The 21,885-nt window shown below is 41.7% G+C and overlaps 1 protein-coding gene across 1 annotated transcript in view; it reads right to left on the reverse strand.

Annotated features, from left to right (window-relative positions):
- Positions 1-1,235: 1,235 nt before the first annotated feature.
- The window catches only part of MXD4 (MAX dimerization protein 4), a 31,761-nt gene continuing 11,111 nt past the window's right edge, over positions 1,236-21,885 (reverse strand). The window contains exons 5-8 of the mRNA XM_081864440.1: positions 19,466-19,495; positions 15,715-15,829; positions 9,005-9,164; positions 1,236-4,939 (exon numbers count right to left, since the gene is read on the reverse strand). Coding sequence (XP_081720566.1) covers positions 4,797-4,939; positions 9,005-9,164; positions 15,715-15,829; positions 19,466-19,495 — 448 coding nt within the window. The 3' untranslated portion in view covers positions 1,236-4,796. The remainder of the gene's footprint in view (positions 4,940-9,004; positions 9,165-15,714; positions 15,830-19,465; positions 19,496-21,885) is intronic.

Below are 21,885 nucleotides of genomic sequence, written 5' to 3' on the forward strand. Positions count from 1 at the left end.
CTGTTTCAGTGTATCTGAAGAAGTGTGCATGCACACGAAAGCTCCTACCAATAACAAACTTAGTTGGTCTCTAAGGTGCTACTGGGATGCGGGTGGCACTGTTGGGATGCGGGTGGCGCTGTGGGTTAAACCACAGAGCCTAGGACTTGCCGATCAGAAGGTCAGCGGTTTGAATCCCCGCGATGGAGTGAGCTCCCAATGCTCGGTCCCTGCTCCTGCCAACCCAGCAGTTCGAAAGCACGTCAAAGTGCAAGTAGATAAATAGGTACCGCTCTGGTGGGAAGGTAAACGGCGTTTCTGTGTGCTACTCTGGTTCGCCAGAAGCGGCTTAGTCATGCTGGCCACATGACCCGGAAGCTGTACGCCGGCTCCCTCGGCCAATAAAGCAAGATGAGCATTGCAACCCCAGAGTCGGTCACAACTGGACCTAATGGTCAGGGGTCCCTTTACCTTATGGTGCTACTGGAAGGAATTTTTAAATTTTGTTTCAACTATGGCAGACCAACACGGCTACCTACCTGTACCTTTGAAAAATTCGCACGCTGATGTGGAAATGTCAAGAACGGAATTTGATAGTGACGTGGTGTTGAGAAATAGTGAGAAACCAAAATGGACAAGATTCGCCTGCCCTTAGCAACCACAGGCCATGGTTGTTGGGACTGATGGCAGTCGCGTATCAAAACCTATTGGGGAAGTGTTCCTTAGGAAATTCCACTTATGCACGGAAGACTTTGCAACTCTGTGTCCTAAGTTAAGCTTTGCTACCTGAAGGAGCGTCTCCACCCCCATCGTTCTGCCTGGACGCTGAGGTCCAGCACCGAGGGCCTTCTGGCGGTTCCCTCATTGTGAGAAGCAAAGCTACAGGGAACCAGGCAGAGGGCCTTTTCGGTAGTGGTGCCCGCCCTGTGGAACACCCTCCCATCAGATGTCAAAGCGATAAACAACTACCTGACATTCAGAAGACATCTTAAGGCAGCCCTGTTCAGGGAAGTTTTTAATGTGTGACATTTTAGTGTATTTTTGGTTTCTATGGAAGCCGCCCAGAGTGGCCGGGGAAACCCAGCCAGATGGGCGGGGTACAAATAATTTTTATTATTATTATTATTATTATTATTATTATTATTATTATTATTATTACCTGAAAATGTTTAGGGAGTTTCTCACGTTGCCAGTATGCCTTGGCTTTGCTAGAGGTTATCGCAGCAATGATTGAACAAGGAGAAACCAGGAAAACCTTTTTATATGCAACTTAGAATACTGGAGTAATCTTTATTGAAAATATAAAAGATATACAAAGCCACTTATACCCAGCATGGAAGAGTTCATTAAATTGTACACATTCATTATTATTTTTAAAGAGTAGCATAAAGTCAACAATGTTTTACATGAGATCTCTTTTCCATTCGCTCAGATTTTTATGTTTGAAATGTTCTGTGCAAGAGCTGCTTTTTCATGAAAGCCAACATTTTACAAGCCAAGAATCCATTCATTATATAGTAAAAGAAACACAATAACGCAACTGTTTTCCCCAGTAACAGTTAAAGTAAACTTCTAAAAAATATATCTCATGATTTTCAACATTAAATGCAATCAAGAGGAGCTAGTAATTAATGCTGCTTCTCACTACACACAATGCTTATATTGCTGTGTATCTTTTCTCACGAAAGGTTTTAATCATATGCAAAGTGTACAATGCAAGAGCATTAACAGAGGTTTATTTCCAATTTAGCTGCCGGTTTATAGCTTTAGGCGTCTCCCCCTAGTTAAAGGAGGGATGACTACAAAATAGGATTGCTGCTTTTGAAGCAGCATGGTTTGGTTAGCAAGTTCCGGGCTAACAAGGTCTGTAAGCTGCCAAAAGTATAGCCGACCTTTTGTTTCCTGCATTGTGAGCACCACGGGGAAAATAATACACTGAGTATTAAAGGAAGAAGCAAAGGCTGCAATCTTAAGGTGTGTTTTGAAAATGCTTTGCCCTACATCCTGCTGGGGCTCGAGCCAGCAGAACGAAGAGCGGAACACCAGCATGCCTGCCTCCGTCTATTTCTAGGCTGCCTGATTTAAAAAATATTAAAATTCCCACTTGTTAACCCAGTTTGAAAATAGTAGGAAGGAAGGTTTGTTGATGCTCAGAAGCAGGAGCTGGCAGTGATGGGGGCAGCTCTTGCCCTAGGGTGCCTCTGGGATGCGAGAAAGGCACCCAAAATCTTTTGTTTCATCCTTCTCACCAGTTCGTTGCCGTACAAAATTTAGTTCAACGCTAAAACCATTCAATTGCAGCCTTAGGTTGTAGCAGCTGACAGCATGGCCCTGATGCTGCAGTCTACTCAGTAGATCCCTGTCCCTAGAGCAAGTCTCCCAATTAATTTCAACGGAAAGAATAGTTTTCTCACAGAGTGACCCCTCTCCGTTTAAATCAGGATCAGGAAATATCCTTATGTGCATCTGAACACATGGACTTCTGGAACAGAGTTTATATGGCTTTCTCGGAAGCCACTGATCAGAGACGCATGAATATTACACGTTTTTAAAGTGGGGTTAAATTATTGGGTATAGGCATTGGAATGATTATTTTCCCTGCACTAAAAGTATCTTTTCTGAAAGAAAAAAAGAGGTCTCAGAGCTTCACCTCCAGCAAGATGATACACTCAAACATGCTGACTGGGGCTTCTGTAACCACACTAAGGTTTAAAAACAAGGAAAGGAAAAGGAATAGATCAATGGTCACCAAGGCACAATTTGACTAAGGTGAAGAGTCCCTGAGACTCCGATTCAGGTATGTAACTATTCCCTTTCTCTATATGAGCAAATGGGAAGAGTTAGGAAAAATATAATACAGAGTATTTAATAGGAAATGTATTTACAGGCAATATAACATGTCTAAAGTCTATATAGCTTTTAATCTTTTTTATTTATTTAAAAAAGACCTTAAAGTAGCGATGCAAAGATTGGTCCATTTTTAATTACCAGCAAGCCAAACTCTAATGACTTCACTAAGCTTAAAAGTGTATTAAAAGGCAAGGTTGCAGTATTGCTACAATCGGGGTAATTATATTCTAAACATATAGATGAACGCTAAATAAACGATGCAATTTTACAGCATTTTCTTTGCGTTTTGTAAGGAATTCAAATTTCAATGATAGTATACAAAAGAAAGAAAGAAAAAGGTTTAATGTGAATACTGTAATTTAAAGCCATGCCTTCCATTTAAGTGTATCTGCAGCTGTAGAAAGCAATATAACATTAAAAAAAAAAAACTTAAGCAAACAGTTTTGCTTTCTTCTAAACAACTATTTGATAATCCAGCTCTGGTTCATTCGAGCTCTGAATCCTTCACGAACAATACTGAAATATTGAATGGTAAACATTAAAATCAATTAGAAAAATAAAAGTGTGTGTTGGCCCCAATCCAGCTTGTCCCATCTGACTACGTGAGACTAAATGACCTGAATGCAAATGCATAATGCAATGTACACCTGACACTTCCATCAATTAAAACTAGATAAGCATCATAATATATGATATGTATCAGCTGCAGACATGGGCCTCCTTTGCTGAATTGACATTCGCTCGTTTGGATGTGGCACAATCATCAGAATCACGGTCTGAGAAGGCGGGAAGAATAAATGCAAATACAAAAAATGAAACTCCTGAGGGCCGAGTGCTACATACGCAGTCAAAGCAATTCGTGGAGAGTAAAAACATGAGTACAATAAACAACCCTTGCTAAAAATCACCAAATGATAGGCAACTAATCTTTGTGCCCAGTAATCCCGACCCTCAAAAGTTAGCAGAGTGTGTGTTTTTTTACATGTGCAAGCAAACACGATTTATTTTTTTCCGGAGTTAGTCACTATAAAAACATAGAAAGCTAGGGTCATTGCACATTAAGTCCTGATTAGAATCAGCTTTCCCCCCATCTTTTGAAGACGAACAGTACGCTTGATGATAAATCAAGAGCATATACATTTTTTTGGTGTGTGTGTGTCTCAAAAATATCGAAAGAACTTCTCCTATAGGAATATTTGCTAACCAAAGTTGTTGGGGGTTCTTTTTGTAAAATAATAATGTACTTTTTTAAAAAAAAGTATATCCTCCCCCCGTAAATTTTCAATCCTTGGTCCACTATAGCCAGAATCCAAAGAATGTGGATCGCAAGCAAATCACAAGCAGAGATTTAGGGTTAAGGCTACGCTTCCATTTGACCTGTGCAAAGAAATGGTCCGAACAGTTTTGCCTTTGTCATGCCACTTTCTCCTGGAAAACCCGCTCTTAATTCAGAGAAATCCCAATCAGATTCAGCAGTAAAAAGCAGGTTTTCCTGGGAAAGACTGTTGTGGCAAGCGGAACTGCGGATGAGCCTTTAATGTGCCGTTTTGGCTACAGAAGTTCCTATTGCCAGAGACAAACCCATTTTTGAGCGGCCAACATAAAATCTCCATCTGCGTGCGTAGTTATTTGCTATGCCCACATTGTATTTTAACATTTGGGGGGGGGGGGAAATCCCCTTTAAAAAAATATTTTTAAAAAGCACACACACACACACCCAGAACTAACAGTGTGTACAATGGCTACAATAAAGGACTTTAAGCCACAACTGTATCTAATCACATTTTGTAGAAAAAAAACATGATTTGCAATTTATTGAATATACCAATCGTTGTTCGGCGAACCCTGGGCACGAAACCTCCTTTCAGATTACTGTGGGCTGAGGTTTTCTGGAAGAATGGCAGTCCGGCATATTTCGTGTAAGTGCTTTAGTCAGAACGTCCTGAGTTGAGCGGTGCCCTTCGACGCTACAGAAGCCTAGCATTGAGTCTGTGCGAATGTGTGTAGTCGCTGTCGCTCGAGCTCCCTTGCAAACTGTCTTCCACATCGCTGGGACTTCTGCTACTGTCCATTTCAGCTGGTGGGAATTCCATTCCTTCGATGTCTACTTCTAAATTGAAACGGGAGAGAAGACGGAAGTTTCAGAACTGTGACAAGCCGAACCGAACCATCTGATGTTTATACAGTGCTTTAGAGCGTTCAAGTTAGGATTTGAAAAAGAAATATCAAAATTTGATAAATACTTAATACAAGAAAAATAAAAAAATATATCTAAATTGTATAATCTGATCTTAGAATGGGAAACAAAGGATGAACTGGTTAAAGCATCCATGATTAAATGGGTGCAAGATATTGGGGGAAATATTATGTTTGAACAATGGGAAAAATTGTGGAAAGAAGATATGAAATTCACTATGTGTTATATACTGAAAGAAAATTACATCAAAATACAACATAGATGGTATTTAACACCTGAAAGCATAGCAAAAATGAATAAAAATTGTAGCGATGTCTGCTGGCGATGCAACACTGGAAAAGGTACTATGATGCATATTTGGTGGAATTGTTTAAACATCAAACAATTTTGGGAAACAATATATAATGGAATGAAAAAAATGTTCAGATATTCATTAAGGAAAACACCAGAAGGTTTACTATTGGGAATAGTACCAGGAAGCCTAAAGGAAGAAGACAAGACATTATATTTATACGCAACAGTAGCTGCAAGGCTATTGATTGTGAAAAACTGGAAAAGTGGTATTATACCAACAAAAACAGAGTGGCTTGCCAAATTATTGGAGTATTACAATATATCCAAAACAATGGGAGAAATTGGAAGGATCTCAAAAGAGAAGATAGACAGGGACTGGAAGGTGTTTAAAGGATACCTGCAAAACCATATTGAAAAATCAGAACTCCTATTAGAATAAACAAGTTCTGTTTTAAATACTGATATACTAAATAAGATGGATAACAATGTGTAACAGAAAAAGAAGCATGAAATTAGGTTAAAGGTGTGTGAAAAAAAGTAATAGAAGTGGAAAGAAATTGCAATTGAGTAGATTGGAAGTCTAACACAAAAGTGGGGTGAGGGGTGGTGGTGGATGGTGATGGGAAAAGGAATTATCTGTGGGGTTGAGTGTAGGTATGTTTGAACATTTTTAAGGATTGTATGACATGTATGTTTGTATGCTTGTATATTCGCAATATGTGTGTATTAATGCTGAATTACAGTGGTGCCTCGCAAGACGAAATTAATCCGTTCCGTGAGGCTCTTCGTATAGTGGTTTTTTCGTCTTGCGAAGCAAGCCCATTGACAGCTTAGCGGATTAGCGCTATTAGCGGTTTTTAGCGGATCAGCTGATAAGCGGCTTAGGGCTTAGGAAAAGGGGGGGGGGAGGGAAAAAAACCCCGCAGGAACTCGCAAGACATTTTCGTCTTGCGAAGCCAGCCCATAGGGAAATTCGTTTTGCGAAGCGCCTCCAAAACAGAAAACCCTTTCGTCTAGCGGGTTTTCCGTCTTGCGAGGCGTTCGTCTTGCGGGGCACCACTGTATTTTAATAATAAAAACTTTACAAAAAATAAAAATAGAGTGTTCAGAGGGCTTCCTACACAGTGGGACCTTGGTTCCTGAACGGCTTAGCTGTCGAACAAATTGGCTCCCGAATGCCGCAAACCCGGAAGTAAGTGTTCTGGTTTGCGAAACTTTTTCGGGAGCCGAACGTCCGCCGCGGCTTCCGCTTGAGTGCAAGAAGCTCCTGCAGCCAATCGGAAGCCGTGCCTTGGTTTTTGAACAGTTTTGGGAGTCGAACGGACTCCTGGAACAGATTAAGTTCGAGAAACAAGATACCACTGTAGCAATATTTACAACTTTGTAAGATGGGTCATTGCAGATGGTGACAGCAGCCACGAAATTAAAAGACGCCTGCTTCTTGGGAGAAAAGCAATGACAAACCTAGACAGCATCTTAAAAAGTAGAAACATCACCTTGCCAACAAAGGTCCGTATAGTAAAAGCTATGGTTTTCCCAGTAATGATGTATGGAAGTGAGAGCTGGACCATAAAGAAGGTTGATCGCCGAAGAATTGATGCTTTTGAATTATGGTGCAGGAGGAGACTCTTGAGAGTCCCATGGACTGCAAGAAGGACAAACATCTCCATTTTGAAGGAAATCAGCCCTGAGTGCTCACTGGAAGGACAGATCTTGAAGCTGAGGCTCCATTACTTTGGCCACCTCATGAGAAGAGAAGACTCCCTGGAAAATACCCTGATGTTGGGAAAGATGGAGTGCACAAGGAGAAGGGGACGACAGAGGACGAGATGGTGGGACAGTGTTCTCAAAGCTACTAGCATGAGTTTGACCAAACTGCGGGAGGCAGTGGAAGACAGGAGTGCCTGGCGTGCTCTGGTCCAGGGGGTCACGAAGAGTCAGACACGACTAAACAACAACAACAACAATATGCCTTAAAAGAAAATGTGATGAAAATGATGTATAGATGGTATATTACACCTGTTAAATTAGCTAAAATGTATAAAGTGAGTAACGAATGTTGGAAATGTAAAGAAAAAGAAGGAACGTTTTATCATATGTGGTGGGAATGTAAAAAAGTGAAAAATTTCTGGGAAATGATATACAATGAGATGAAAAAAATGTTGAAATATACATTTATTGAGAAGCCAGAAGCATTTTTACTTGGCATTGTAGGAGATGATATAAATAGAAAGGATTGTAAATTATTTTTATATGCAGTGACGGCAGCAAGAATATTATTGGCACAAAATTGGAAGCAAGAAGAAATACCGACAAAAGAAGAATGGAGGATGAAACTGATGGACTATACAGAATTAGACAAATTAACAGGAAGAATTCGAAACCTGCGGGACCAGAGATTCACAGAAGACTGGTGTAAATTTACGGACTATTTGAAAAGTAATTGTGATGATCAGATTATGCTTGTAGGTTTGCAAGAAGTTTTGTAAGGTGAATTATTTGAATTATTGCAAAAATGGTAAAGAGGAGAATTGTTAGTTAAGATAATTAAAGGCAATATGAATTTAAGAAATGCAGAAGAAGTGATAAGAATGGTGGATCATCAGAGGTGCTGATGGAAGTCCAAAAAGATTGTATAAGAAGTGAAGTTTTGTTGTATGTATGATAATCAATATGTTAAAATTAATAAAAAATATTATACACACACACACATACATACATACATACATACATACATATATATATATATGAATATGGCTAGAGTATCTTCTTTCCCGACCCCTAGATCCTTTTCACATGTACTACTGGCAATGCGGGTGTCCTCCATCTTATATTTGGCCGCTGGTTCTTCCTGCCTAAGTGCAGAACCTGTCACCTGTCCCTGCTGAAATTCATTTTGTTAAGTTTGGGCCCAGTAATCTAATCTGTGAAGGTAATCTTGAATCCCAATTCTGCCTTCTGCAGCAATAGCTACCCCTCTGAGTTTGGTGTCATCTGTGAATTTGATGAGCATCCCCCTCAATTCCTTCATCCAAGTCGTTTATAAAGTCGTTGAATAACAACAGGCCCAGGACAGAACCCTGCAGCACCCCACTTGTCACGCAAAACCATTAATGGGTACTCTGTGGGTTCAGTCAGTCAACCAGCTACAAATCCACCTAACAGTTACCTCGTCCAGCCCACATTTTAGCAGCTTCTCTGCAAGAATATAATAGGAGACTTTTGTCAAAAGCCTTACTGCGATCAAGGTACACTACATCCACAGCATTCCCGATTTATTTTTTTAAAAGAATTGACTATTATGCTTTGAACTGTCTCTACTTCTGGCGCTGGACATTCTAACATACATACAGTGGTACCTCAGGTTAAGTACTTAATATGTTCTGGAGGTCCGTTCTTAACCTGAAACTGTTCTTAACCTGAAGCACCACTTTAGCTAATGGGGCCTCCTGCTGCTGCCACGCCACCAGAACACAATTTCTGTTCTTATCCTGAAGCAAAGTTCTTAACCTGAAGCACTATTTCTGGGTTAGCAGAGTCTGTAACCTGAAGCGTATGTAACCTGAAGCGCATGTAACCCGAGGTATCACTGTACTTGTTTTGAGGGGCCCAGTACATACCCTAGAGAAATATACGGTCTAAGTTTAGTTCACAGTCCCATGGTGATTTCTAGGCCCCCCCTACCTTGCTCAGAATCCGTAGATATTGTTGATCCCAGGCTGTCTGTGCGAATTCGTTCCAGGCCCTGCATGGAGAGCTGTTCCAATCTGCGCTTGAGGTATCGATGTTCTCGCTGTAACTGTTCTTTAATATTTAGAGCTTTCCGGTCTTGTTCTTCCAATTTCTATGGAGTTAGAATAATTTTAACAGTAATTTAACAGTAAAAACAGTGTTCTGGCTGCACCGATTATCCGGTGCTCTCATTAAAAACAACAACCAACTCTTTAAAAAGTGGAGAAGTTCTCCACATACTAAATTATTTGGGTTTTAACCTACCACATCAGCATCGAAGACTGAAAAAATTAGACCATTAAGTAAGAGCAGCACCTTTTAAATTAGGAAATCTGGGCTTCCGGAGGCGGCGCAAAACGGCAATGGCGGTCCTCTTCGCGCTGTGAAGAGGGGCTCCGTAGGAAAGGGTCGTCCGCTACGGCAAAGCGGAGACCCATTAAGAAAAACCACAGGCAGAGTGAGCCTGTGGCCGTGGGACTCGGCGGGCACCAGAAGCCCCCCCAGAAACGAAGAAGGAACCCCGTAAGGGGCTCCGGAGCGTGGAAGGGGGAGCGGTGCTGTGAGTTCATTGCTCTTTCTGCGGAAGTGAAGCCGCGCGGCTGCTGCCGATGAGCGCCGACCTTTTTTCCTGGAACATCAGACTCTAAATTACAAACCCGTGAGTAGGGGATTTTAAAAATTTGGGACTAAAGTGACTGAAATTTGGCTAAAAGCGGGAGACGTAACCAGGAAGTCCGTCTCCTTACCGTGCTTAAAGGATTAAAGTAAAGATTTTGGACAAGCTGGAAGCATTCAAAAAAGGCTGTAAAAAGTGTGGACTTTCGTGCAACAATTGAACTTTGTTTTTAATAATAACAATTGAAAACAGACAATTTTGCTTTAATTTTGTTGGCTTTTGACTGGACCTCTCCTTTCCTTTGTGGATTTACAAATAACTGAGAAGCCCAAAGTCCCGGACTGCCGGGGCAACAAAGAGCTGTCAAATTGCTGAAAACGTATTGAACTCTGAAAGTGCTACATTTGAGCGCTACAGTTTAGCTACAAATTGGGGAACTGTATCTTGCACATCTTTTAAGACTTTGTTTCAACATTGAGGAAGCTCTATAACCCAAAAGGAATCTGAAGGCTCTCTTTAAATCTGTTTTTAACTGCTGGGATTTTAATGGCGGAACAGTTCTTTCTTTCTGCTGAAGTACAATTGTACTCCCCCTAGAGGATTTTGGATTTACAATTCTTTGGGAACTGTATTTTGTTTTGACTTTTTGCTGCCTTGTTGTTTACTTTTTGGAAATGTCTTTCCCATGGGACTGTATATAACTTAACCTTGGCACGTAGTCAGGATTGGAATGAGTGGCACAGGGAAAGCAAGAGCGGCTAAAACGAAAGCTAAACAACTAGTACAAACAACTTTGACTTCTCAGCCACGCAGATCCTCTGTCCCAGCTGTTCTAGTACAAGAAGAGGTAGTTGCGCAAACTGCACCAAAGGATATGGCATCTGGAGAATCTGTAACAGTTTTAAATCAAATTTTGGAACAACTGGCAACTCTAAATAAAAAGGCGGATGAGCATTCGTCTAAAATTGACCAAGCAACAGCTACCATTAGCAAACTGACTGATCAAGTTGCTCAACATACACAAGCAATTGGGAATATTCAGGAAGCAACTGTGGAAAATCGTAAATTGGCTGAGGAAGCCAAACAGAAAGCAGAGGTAGCCAACCAGAAAATTGATGCATTAAAAGTGGAGGTAAAGCCTTTGTACAAACAGATCAATGAACAGCAGGCCTATCTGGCTATGACGGAACTGAAGAATAGGGAAAATAATCTTAGGCTGAGAGCAATCCCAGAACTTGAACATGGAGATTTGATTGGTTATTTGACATCAGAAATTACAAAGTTCTGGGGTATAGAAGAAGATAAGGACTTTAAAATTATAACTGCTTTTAGATTGGGAAGAGTGGTGAGGAAAGACAGATCCAGAGACTGTTTGATCATCTTGAGATCTAAGCAAGAGAGAGATAAAATATTAGGCCTTCATTTTGGAAAATCACTTGTTATTCAAGGCATTAAGGCAGAAATTTACAAAGATATTCCGAAACAACTTTTGGCTCTTAGAGACACTTACATAGAATTAACAAGACTACTGAGAAGCAACTCAATTCCCTTTAGGTGGGAGTTCCCTCAAGGACTATCCTTCAACTTCAAAGGAAAGAAAGTCAAAATCAAAACAGCAGAAGACCAACAAAAGTTTTTGAACGACCACGAAGAGGACCTACAGAAAGGAACAATAGGATCTCGGCCACCTCCTCCACCTGAATCTACACCTGCACCTACACCCTCGGGACCAGAGGACCAAAAGAAAGAGACGCCACCACAGGACTAACAGACTGGTTCAGGATGTCTCTGCAGCTTCTTAGTTGGAATATAAATGGCGGAAATTCCCCAGAAAAAAGAAGAATTTTTCATATATTGAAAAAAGAACAATTGGACATTATTTGCTTGCAGGAAACACATGTGACTAGGCTCCACAGAAAAGTGTTAATTAATAAAAGATTAGGCCAAGAATTTATTTCATCGGACAAAGTTAAGAAAAGAGGAGTGGTGATTTATGCAAAGGAGAGCCTGTCACCAAAATTCTTATTTAAAGACGAGCAAGGAAGAATTTTGGCAATTGAGATACAGGTCCAAGGAGAAAAGTTTTTAATATTAGGAATTTATGCACCGAATGAGGGGAAATCAGAATTTTACAGGAAACTGCATGAGACAATTCTGGACTACCTGGACTATACCAACATCATTATGATGGGAGATATGAATGGGTTGGTCTCTACAAATATGGACAAGTCACAAAATCAAAATTTAACAAATGACGGCAGACTACCTAAAACTTTCTTTGAACTAACTGACAATATGGATTTGATTGATATATGGAGGACAAAGAACCCCCTAGGCAGAGAAGGAACCTTCTTTTCTGAAGCCCATCTGTCATGGACAAGAATCGACCAAATATGGATAACTAGAGGACTGGCACCCAAGACTAGAAAAGTGGAAATCTGCCCAAAAACCTGCTCCGACCATAATGCCATGAAAGTGGAAATGAGACTTATCCCAACCGGTTCCTTCAGATGGAAAATGAATGACACCCTATTAAGAGATCAAGAGATTGTCAAGAAGGCCCAAAAAACTTTAAAAGACTATTTTGACATAAATTTGAATACTACGGTGGAAAAAAGAATAATCTGGGATGCAAGTAAAGCAGTTATGAGAGGGTTTTTGATACAACAGAACACAATAAAGAAAAGACTTTGGAATAAAAAAAGGATAAGATTTTAGATATGATAAAAGATGGGGAGAAAAAATTGAGATCAAAACCTAAATCACAGGAGGTTCTGAGAGAAATTAAATTTTATCAAGCTCAATACGCTAAATTGATAAATCAAGAAGTTGAGTGGAAAATTAGACAGATGAAACAAAGATCATTTGAATCCGCGAATAAGTGTGGGAAACTGCTTGCATGGCAGTTGAAAAAGAGACAAAAATTGAATACAGTTACCAATTTAGAGATCGAAGGGAGGAATATCCAGAAACCAGAGGAAATTAGAAAGTGCTTCCAGAGATATTTCAAACAACTTTATATGCAAGGGCCGCAGGAAGAGACTGAGATAGACCATTTTTAAAAAAGTAATGGACTACCAAAATTATCCCAGGAAAAGAGAACAATCCTTAATGATAAAATAACGCAACAAGAAATTGAGGGTGCCATTCAGAATATGCAATTAGGCAAATCTCCAGGGCCAGATGGTCTTACCTCCAAGTATTACAAGATATTGAAAGATTTTTTGATACAACCGCTAATGGAGGTTTGTAACCAGATTATGGAGGGGGAAAAGGCACCAGAATCGTGGAAAGAAGCTTTCATCACATTGATACCTAAACTGGAATCTGAAAAGACTCAACTTAAAAACTACCGTCCCATCTCACTCCTAAATGTGGATTACAAAATTTTTGCGGATATTTTGGCAAGTAGATTTAAAAAAGTGTTAAATGAAGTAATTCATAAAGACCAGGCAGGCTTTCTTCCAGGTAGACATTTGTTTGACAATACTAGGAACATTATTGACATTTTGGAACTTTTGCAAACCAATATTAACACAAAAGTAGTGTTAATTTTTATTGATGCGGAGAAGGCCTTTGATAATATTTCTTGGAGGTTTATGAAGAAAAATTTGTAAGGGATGGGAGTGGGACGGGGGTTTGAAAATGGAATAGAGGCAATTTATTCAGAGCAAAAAGCTAAACTGATTGTTAACAACGTGGTGTCAGAAGAATTTAAAATTGAAAAAGGAACACGACAAGGGTGCCCCCTATCCCCTCTGTTATTTATTTCAGTCCTGGAGGTGCTTTTGAACATGATTAGGGAGGACCGGTTGGTGCAAGGAATACAGGTCGGAGTGAAACAGTATAAATTGAAAGCTTTTGCAGATGACTTGGTAATTACATTACAGGAGCCAGAATCTAGTACGAAAAGAGTTTTGGAATTGATATACGAGTTTGGTCGGGTGGCGGGATTCAAACTGAATAAGCAAAAAACTAAGGTTTTGGTAAAAAATCTGACAGCTTCGGAATCAGAAAGGTTTCAGAAAGAGACAGAGTTAAATGTGGTTAAAAAAGTGAAGTACCTAGGGGTTAACTTGACTGCTAAAAATTTGAATTTATTTAAAGATAATTATGAAAAATGTTGGTCAGAAATTAAAAAGGATTTAGAAATTTGGTCAAGATTGAAACTTTCCTTAATGGGTCGAATCGCAGCTATTAAAATGAATGTATTGCCAAAGATGTTGTTTTTGTTTCAGGCTCTACAGACTGTGGACAGAGTGGAATGTTTTGGAAAATGGCAGAAAGATATTTCTAAGTTTATCTGGCAGGGCAAAAAGCCCCGAATAAAATTTAAAATACTAACTGATGCAAAAGAAAGAGGGGGGTTTGCCCTGCCAGATTTAAAGTTATATTATGAAGCCACAGCTTTCTGCTGGATGAAAGATTGGTTACTTCTAGAGAACACTGATGTCCTAGATCTGGAAGGGTTTAACAATGCTTTTGGTTGGCATGCATACTTGTGGTATGATAAGGTAAAGGTTCATAAAATGTTCAAAAACCATATTGTCAGAAAAGCAATATTTATTGTTTGGACAAAATATAAAGACTTACTAGAAAGTAAGACCCCGAGATGGTTATCACCAATGGAGGCTAAGGCCCGGAAGAGACTCAATATGGAGGCCGGCTGGCCGAAATATTGGGAATTAATAGAAAAAATTGGAGACAAATGGAGGTTGCAGAGCTTGGAGAAATTAAAGAATAAGGTGCAAGATTGGTTACATTACGCCCAAATCCAAGAGGTTTTTAAATTGGACAAAAAGATAGGATTCCAGGTGGAGAAGTCGAAATTAGAGACAGAACTGTTGGAACCAAAGACTAAGGTATTGTCGAGAATGTATAACTTGCTGCTTAAATGGAATACACAGGATGAGACTGTTAAATCAGCCATGATAAAATGGGCTCAGGATATAGGGTATAACATTATGTTTGAGGACTGGGAAAGGTTATGGACCACCGGAATAAAATTCACGGCATGTAATGCTTTGAAGGAGAATATTATGAAAATGATATATAGGTGGTACATGACCCCAGTCAAGCTTGCAAAAATATATCACCTGTCTGATAATAAATGTTGGAAATGTAGAGAGGCTGAGGGGACATTCTTCCACCTCTGGTGGACATGCCCTAAAGTGAAAGCCTTCTGGGAAATGATCTATAATGAACTAAAAAAGGTATTTAAATATACCTTTGTTAAGAAACCGGAGGCCTTCCTCTTGGGCATTGTCGGCCAGAAAGTGTTAAAGAAGGACAGAAGTTTCTTTATGTATGCGACAACAGCAGCAAGAATACGTATTGCAAAGTACTGGAAGACACAAGACTTGCCTACACTGGAAGAGTGGCAGACGCAATTGATAGACTATATGGAATTGGCTGAAATGACTGGCAGAATCCGAGACTTGGGAGAAGAAACAATGGAAGAGGACTGGAAGAAGTTTAAGGACTATCTACAAAAATATTATAAGTTGTATGAATGTTAAGTATTTGCACGATTTAGAAAACACCAGTTCCAGCAAATAGGCTTTGTAAAATAGAAAATTAAGTTATAAGTAAGAAAAGGTCGAAATTTAAGGCAACACTATGTTTAATTTTAAGGTACGAGCAATTGATAAAAATTATTTTAAATTTAGAAGTATAACATTGGAAAGTACAAAATAAGGTATGAAACAAGGTAATAATTTGCTGACATTTTGATTATAAATAATGCAGGGTAAGGAGATGTGAGGAAGTCCAGTTAGTTATATAAGAAAAGTTATACTGAACGGTTGGTTATATTTTTCTCTTTTTTCTTTTTTTCTTTCTATATGGTTTCTTGGTGTATTTGTTCTGGTTTTTTGGTGTAGGGATCTTGTATTATGCATTTGAAAATTTAATAAAATATATATATATATATATATAAAAATAAATTAGGAAATCTGCAATCCCGCCCTCTCACAAAAAAAAGGGTGTGTGTGTCAGATTGTTGTTTAAGTAAAACAAAATAAAAGGTAACTCTCTCTTTTCTTACCTTAATATGCATCTTGGCTCTTTTCAGCAGACTGAGTGTCGTGTGTCTAGTGCTATCTGCTCCCAAAGGGACAAGTTGTTTTAACTCTTCTAAATATAGTCGTAGTTTAGCTCGTCTGAAATGAAAAACAAACAAACACATTTAGTGTTGTTACAGTGCACTTTAGCTCACTAGAGTGCAATAGATAGCATATAACTTTAGGATTTCTGCACAATGCTACCTTCAAACAAGCAAAAAGGACATTCATCCCAGCACTAAAATGACAACCCTTGTAAAGATCTGAACAAAGTTCAAAGCATCAAACCCACTTTTTCTCGTCATTGTTCCCCCCCTACCCCCAATCGTTGCAGTCTTTGTTTTAACACATTTAAATCCTGTTTTGATTTCCAGGGCAGCTGGCACCATATGTAAAAGACTCGACACACTACAAGGACACAGAATGTTGAGAGGCAGAGGAGAAAATGCAAGAAGGGCTCGTTCCACGGTTGGAAGCTTCCCCTGGACTAAAAGCTAGATGACACATTGACAGTTATAATAAGAACCCGTGAAGACCCCCCGACTGCTCAGAAATTGATTGGTATCAGTGAAGACTTATTAGGGTTGCTAGGGCAGAGGCCAGGGGGAAATCGCTAAGCATTTACCCAAAATCTCAAAGCCACTCTCTCCTACCCTTCCTACACTGATACCAGGGCTGTATTTATCAGGGGGTACAAGGGGTGCAGGGCACCCGGGTGCCAAATTCTGGTGGGCGCCAATTGTATACCCACTGTATACTGGTCCCTCTCGATCGGCGGCAGTGAAAAGCAATGGAGCGAAGGTCCCCACTCCCCTCCTCTGTCGCTCTGTTACTTCATAGCATCAAATATCATTTTTTTCCGCAGCATCGTTATTAAAAGGTAAAGGTAAAGGGACTCCTGACCATTAGGTCCAGTCATGACCAACTCTAGGGTTGCGGTGCTCATCTCGCTTTACTGGCCGAGGGAGCCGGCGTACAGCTTCCGGGTCATGTGGCCAGCATGACTAAGCTGCTTCTGGTGAACCAGAGCAACGCACGGAAACGGCGTTTACCTTACCGCCTGAGTGGTACCTATTTATCTACTTGTACTTTGCCGTGCTTTTGAACTGCTAGGCTGGCAGGAGCAGGGACCAAGCAATGGGAGCTCACCCCGTCACGGGGATTCGAACTGCCGACCTTCTGATCGGCAAGTCCTAGGCTCTATGGTTTAACCCACAGCGCCACCCGCGTCCCTTGCATCGTTATTACAGGTGAGCAAGAGCAATTCCCCCCCTCAAAAAAGCTCAACAACTTTGCAAAAAAAAAAAAGCTCAATAAAAGTTAATTTGGGGGCGGCTAAACTACATTTGGAGGCGCATCTTTGCACCCCAGCAGCACATATGCTAAAGACAGCCCTGATCGATACCCTTCAATTTCCACCTAGAAACTCCCTATATCTGCCAATCAATCAATCAATCAATCAATCACAGAATAATGTTATGGCCTGGTCCTTTCTACCCATCTCCAGGCAGATGTTTTGCTTTTCAAAAACAGCGTTTTTCTAGGGCATCTGGACCCTACGATCTTGCAGACTTGCATTTCAACCCCACCAGGATGCAAAGATTAGCGTATAGTATAGCCACACTGAACATAGGGAACAGGGTGAGGGTCACGGCATTCCAATTAGCAGGCCATGCCTTTGGCTGCTGCTCCACTGAGCTTGCAGAGACTGACAGCAGCAGGCTTTGAGATCCAGGTTGCAAGAGGCTTCGCTCTTGTTCGGAACTGCTGCCTTTGCCCTGCCTCCTGCTGAAACAGAAAGAGTTGTGAGTGAGTGAGAGGGACAGCCAGCACACAAGCACCAGCCTACTGGTGCCTTTTTATTTGAGCTCCAGTGAACAGCAGAATGGATAGGTTTGATCTTCTTGCAGTCCATGGGACTCTCAAGAGTCTCCTCCAGCACCACAATTCAAAAGCATCCATTCTTCGGCGATCAGCAGAGACATCACCTTGCCAACAAAGGTCCGTATAGTTAGAGCTATGGTTTTCCCAGTAGTGATGTATGGAAGTGACAGCTGGACCATAAAGAAGGCTGATCGCCGAAGAATGGATGCTTTTGAATTATGGTGCTGGAGGAGACTCTTGAGAGTCCCATGGACTGCAAGAAGATCAAACCTCTCCATTCTTAAGGAAATCAGCCCTGAGTGCTCACTGGAAGGACAGATCGTGAAGCTGAGGCTCCAATACTTTGGCCACCTCATGAGAAGAGAAGACTCCCTGGAAAAGACCCTGATGTTGGGAAAGATGGAGGGCACAAGGAGAAGGGGACGACAGAGGACGAGATGGTTGGACAGTGTTCTTCGAAGCTACAAACATGAGTCTGACCAAACTGCGGGAGACAGTGGAAGACAGGAGGGCCTGGCGTGCTCTGGTCCATGGGGTCACGAAGAGTCGGACACGACTAAACACTAAACAACAACATGGCTACAACTTTATTGATTACAGAATGTGAGCGGTTGCTTAGGCATTGGTTTGTGACTATCTGTTCCCACCTAGAGGCAGGAACAGAACTGACATCCGCAAGCCTGCGAAAGTCAATAAAGGAAAACATTTTGGGGAGACAACAGAGCTGGGTGCCAGACCCTCACCTCTCCCCAGATGCTCCCAAGGGCCCTTGCGTGGCCCTAGCCCCTTGACAGGGGTTCGGACAAGAGCGTGGCAAGCTCCTGGATTCCTTTAACGCAGCGGTTCTCAACTTGTGGGTCCCCAGATGTTGTTGGACTACAACTCCCATCATCCCTAACCACTGGTCATGCTGGCTAGGAATGATGGGAGTTGTAGTCCAACAACATCTGGGGACCCACAGGTTGAGAAACACTGCTTTAACGGAAGCATGAGTTTGACCAAACTGCGGGAGGCAGTGGAAGACAGGAGGGCTTGGCGTGCTCTGGTCCAGGGGGTCATGAAGAGTCGGACATGACTAAATGACTAAACAACAACAATGAACAGCAGGTTGGTTTATTTAATCTGGGACCCGTGCGTTTGTATGTGGGGGCATGGGTGCTAGCGCTAAGTTGGAGGGGGAAATCAAGTTGCTGGAGTGAAATTGCATTCTCTACTGTGTGTGCCCCTACAACCAGGAGCCCAGCACCAATACGGGGAGGCAATTCGGTACTCTCTTTCTCTGCCTTTCTCCTCACTCCAGCCCTATTTCTCCAGCTCTAAGTCTGCCCTTGGTGGAAGAATGCATTGTAAATGCCCTGTCTGCCAACCCTGTTAACTGCTCAAACTTTTTGGTGCTTCTATAGACAGCCTTCAGGAGGTTCTGCTGTCAGAGGTGAGAAACCATGTGCAATTTCTCTCTCAGCTCTCTGTAGTCGCTAGGCACTGCCTTACTTTTCTAGTGTCTGTGGAAAGGTGCCATTTATTTCTGATGCTCCAGCAAGCAACAGAGCTGCCAATTATTAGCCAGGAACGTGCCCCTTAAGAGCTATACTAGACAGATTCAGAAATATTTTAATGTCATTGAAACCTTAAGTATAAACAGCATTATTCACATAGTATAATTCAACATTTAGATACCTGTTTCTGAAAACGAGTGGTTGGAATTTGACAGCAAACACTTTCATAAAATAAACACGAGTTGAACAGATATAATTCCCTGTTATTTCCAATTTAAAAATGTTTCTCTTGCAGGATTGTGCCATGGCAGAATAATAGTGTCCGTACTGGTTCTGTTTGATTCTTACTACTTACCTATGCTTTTCTAGTTCATTATGTGAAGACCTATAAAAACAACAACAACAGAAAGTATTATATATTATCGAGTTTTACTTGCTAATAACCCAAAGTTCAAAGGAAACAATGCACTTTCAATCAGTTCCTGTCAGAAATCCATTAAAAATATCTTAGGGACCTATTTTGACATGCGCAGAACACTATTAGTACATCTTATTTTCTCCCCCAAGGCTCAACCTTGAATCTGGTTGGGATTTTTATATTTCACACTTCACAAAATTAAATAACCCCTCCACATACAAAAATAGTAAAAAAAGAAAAAAAGAAGGTGCTTTGTAGGACTGAAGTCTACACACATGTCTCTTAAACAGCACTACAGTGGTAAAAAAAAAAGGTAAAGGGTCCCCTGACCATTAGGTCCAGTCGTGGACGACTCTGGGGTTGCGGCGCTCATCTCGCTTTACTGGCCGAGGGAGCCGGCATCCAGCTTCCGGGTCATGTGGCCAGCATGACTAAGCCGCTTCTGGCAAACCAGAGCAGCGCACGAAAACGCCATTTACCTTCCCGCCAGAGCGGTACTTATTTATCTACTTGCACTTTGATGTGCTTTTGAACTGCTAGGTTGGCAGGAGCAGGGATCGAGCAATGGGAGCTCACCCCGTCGCGGGGATTTGAACCACCGACCTTCTGATCGGCAAGTCCTAGGCTCTGTGGCTTAACCCACAGCACCACCCGCGGCACCACTACAGTGGTACCTCGGGTTAAGTACTTAATTCGTTCTGGAGGTCCGTTCTTAACCTGAAACTGTTCTTAACCTGAAGCACCACTTTAGCTAATGGGGCCTCCTACTGCCACCGCGCCGCCGGAGCACAATTTCTGTTCTCATCCTGAAGCAAAGTTCTTAACCCGAGGTACTATTTCTGGGTTAGCGGAGTCTGTAACCTGAAGCGTATGTAACTTGAAGCGTATGTAACCCAAGGTACCACTGTACTGCTTATGGCAGTTAGCTATTTCAGGAGCAATGGTGCCCCTAGATGTTGTTGGACCACAGCTGCCTTTGGACCCAGCCGGCACGACCAATGTCAGAGCTGATGGAAGTTGCTTTCCAACAGCATTTGGAAGGCACCATGTTTTCTACAATAAATGCCAAATGTAGTACACTTAAGCCGTATAATCAGCAGAAGAACTCTCTCGTGTTCCTTTGGGAACAGATGAACTAACATCTGGCAACGTGAGCCTGTTATGCGGCAGATCCTACTTTGGACAAGAGGCACAAGACTATATCATTGCAACTGTTATCAAGAGAACGTTTGCCCTGTTATGGTGGGAAGGCCCATCATTTCACAGTTCCAAAACCGGACAGTTTAAGAGAGAGGCTGGGAGAAGTCATCTGCATGTTCTGTCTTCCAAGGAAACGATCTCGGAGGAATGGAACTGCAGCCTGGAAAAGGCCAGTTGAGAGGAATGTGTAGGAAGTTCTCAAGCCAGAAGGCTCCTGCTTTCGTAAAATATCCAGATAAGCTCCAATGGACAAGAAGGGAAGACTCAAGAACAGCAGTTGCAGACCTCAGAACACTCCAAGGTGGATTTGAAAGGCACAGCCTATAGAATGATTCCTCTGTCCTTCCTCAGCCATTTAATTCACAAGGATCGGGGTACAAGGATCTAACACAACTTACTGTTGCTCTGGGTATGTTCATACAGTTTTCAAGAGCATGGATAAGGAGATAATGGCTTAGTTGAAAACTGAGGTCAACGATCAGCACATATAACAACTCTCTCTGCCCACAGGTCAGGCCTGAGCTGTCTAGTTCCATCAACCAGAAGCCAGTGGCTGCTTTTGTAACCTGCCTAAAGAGTTCCCCCAGCAATGATGCTAGCTGTGACTCTCACGGGCATAGCTGTGGACACAGCTTGGTAGATAAAGACAACTTTGCCACTGGCGTGTGCCATCCTGATTTCGTTCACCAAGCAGAGGGAGGCTTAGGTGAGGTCAAGTCTAGGGTTTGCCCTGCGCTATTTAGTTCAGATAAATTTGAGAAAGTCACTTCCCATCTTCAATGACAACTTAGCAACTCTTTGGAGACGGTGATGCCTAAATTGAGATCTTGATGGGAATCCTGTGCTTCTAAGCTTTGCGGAGGCAAGAATTTGGTATGTCCTGGTATGTCCCACAGAGGAACTTACGGTCTTCAACCAAAAACATCCTGAAGGTCCCAGGCTACAGAGAGGCTAGGTTGGCCTCAACCAGAGCCAGGGCTTTTTCAGCTGTGGCTCCAATCTGGTGGAACGCTCTGTCACAAGAGACTAGGGCCCTGCGGGACTTGACATCTTTCCGCATGGCCTGCAAGACGGAGCTGTTCCACCAGGCCTTTGGTCGGGGTTCAGTCTAACTCCCTCTCCCCTTTCATAAGAACTTGCATGAAAGTGGCCTCCCA

The sequence above is a fragment of the Podarcis erhardii genome (genome assembly GCF_964252035.2).
Source record: "Podarcis erhardii genome assembly, chromosome: 5".
NCBI classification, from domain to species: Eukaryota; Metazoa; Chordata; class Lepidosauria; order Squamata; family Lacertidae; genus Podarcis; species Podarcis erhardii.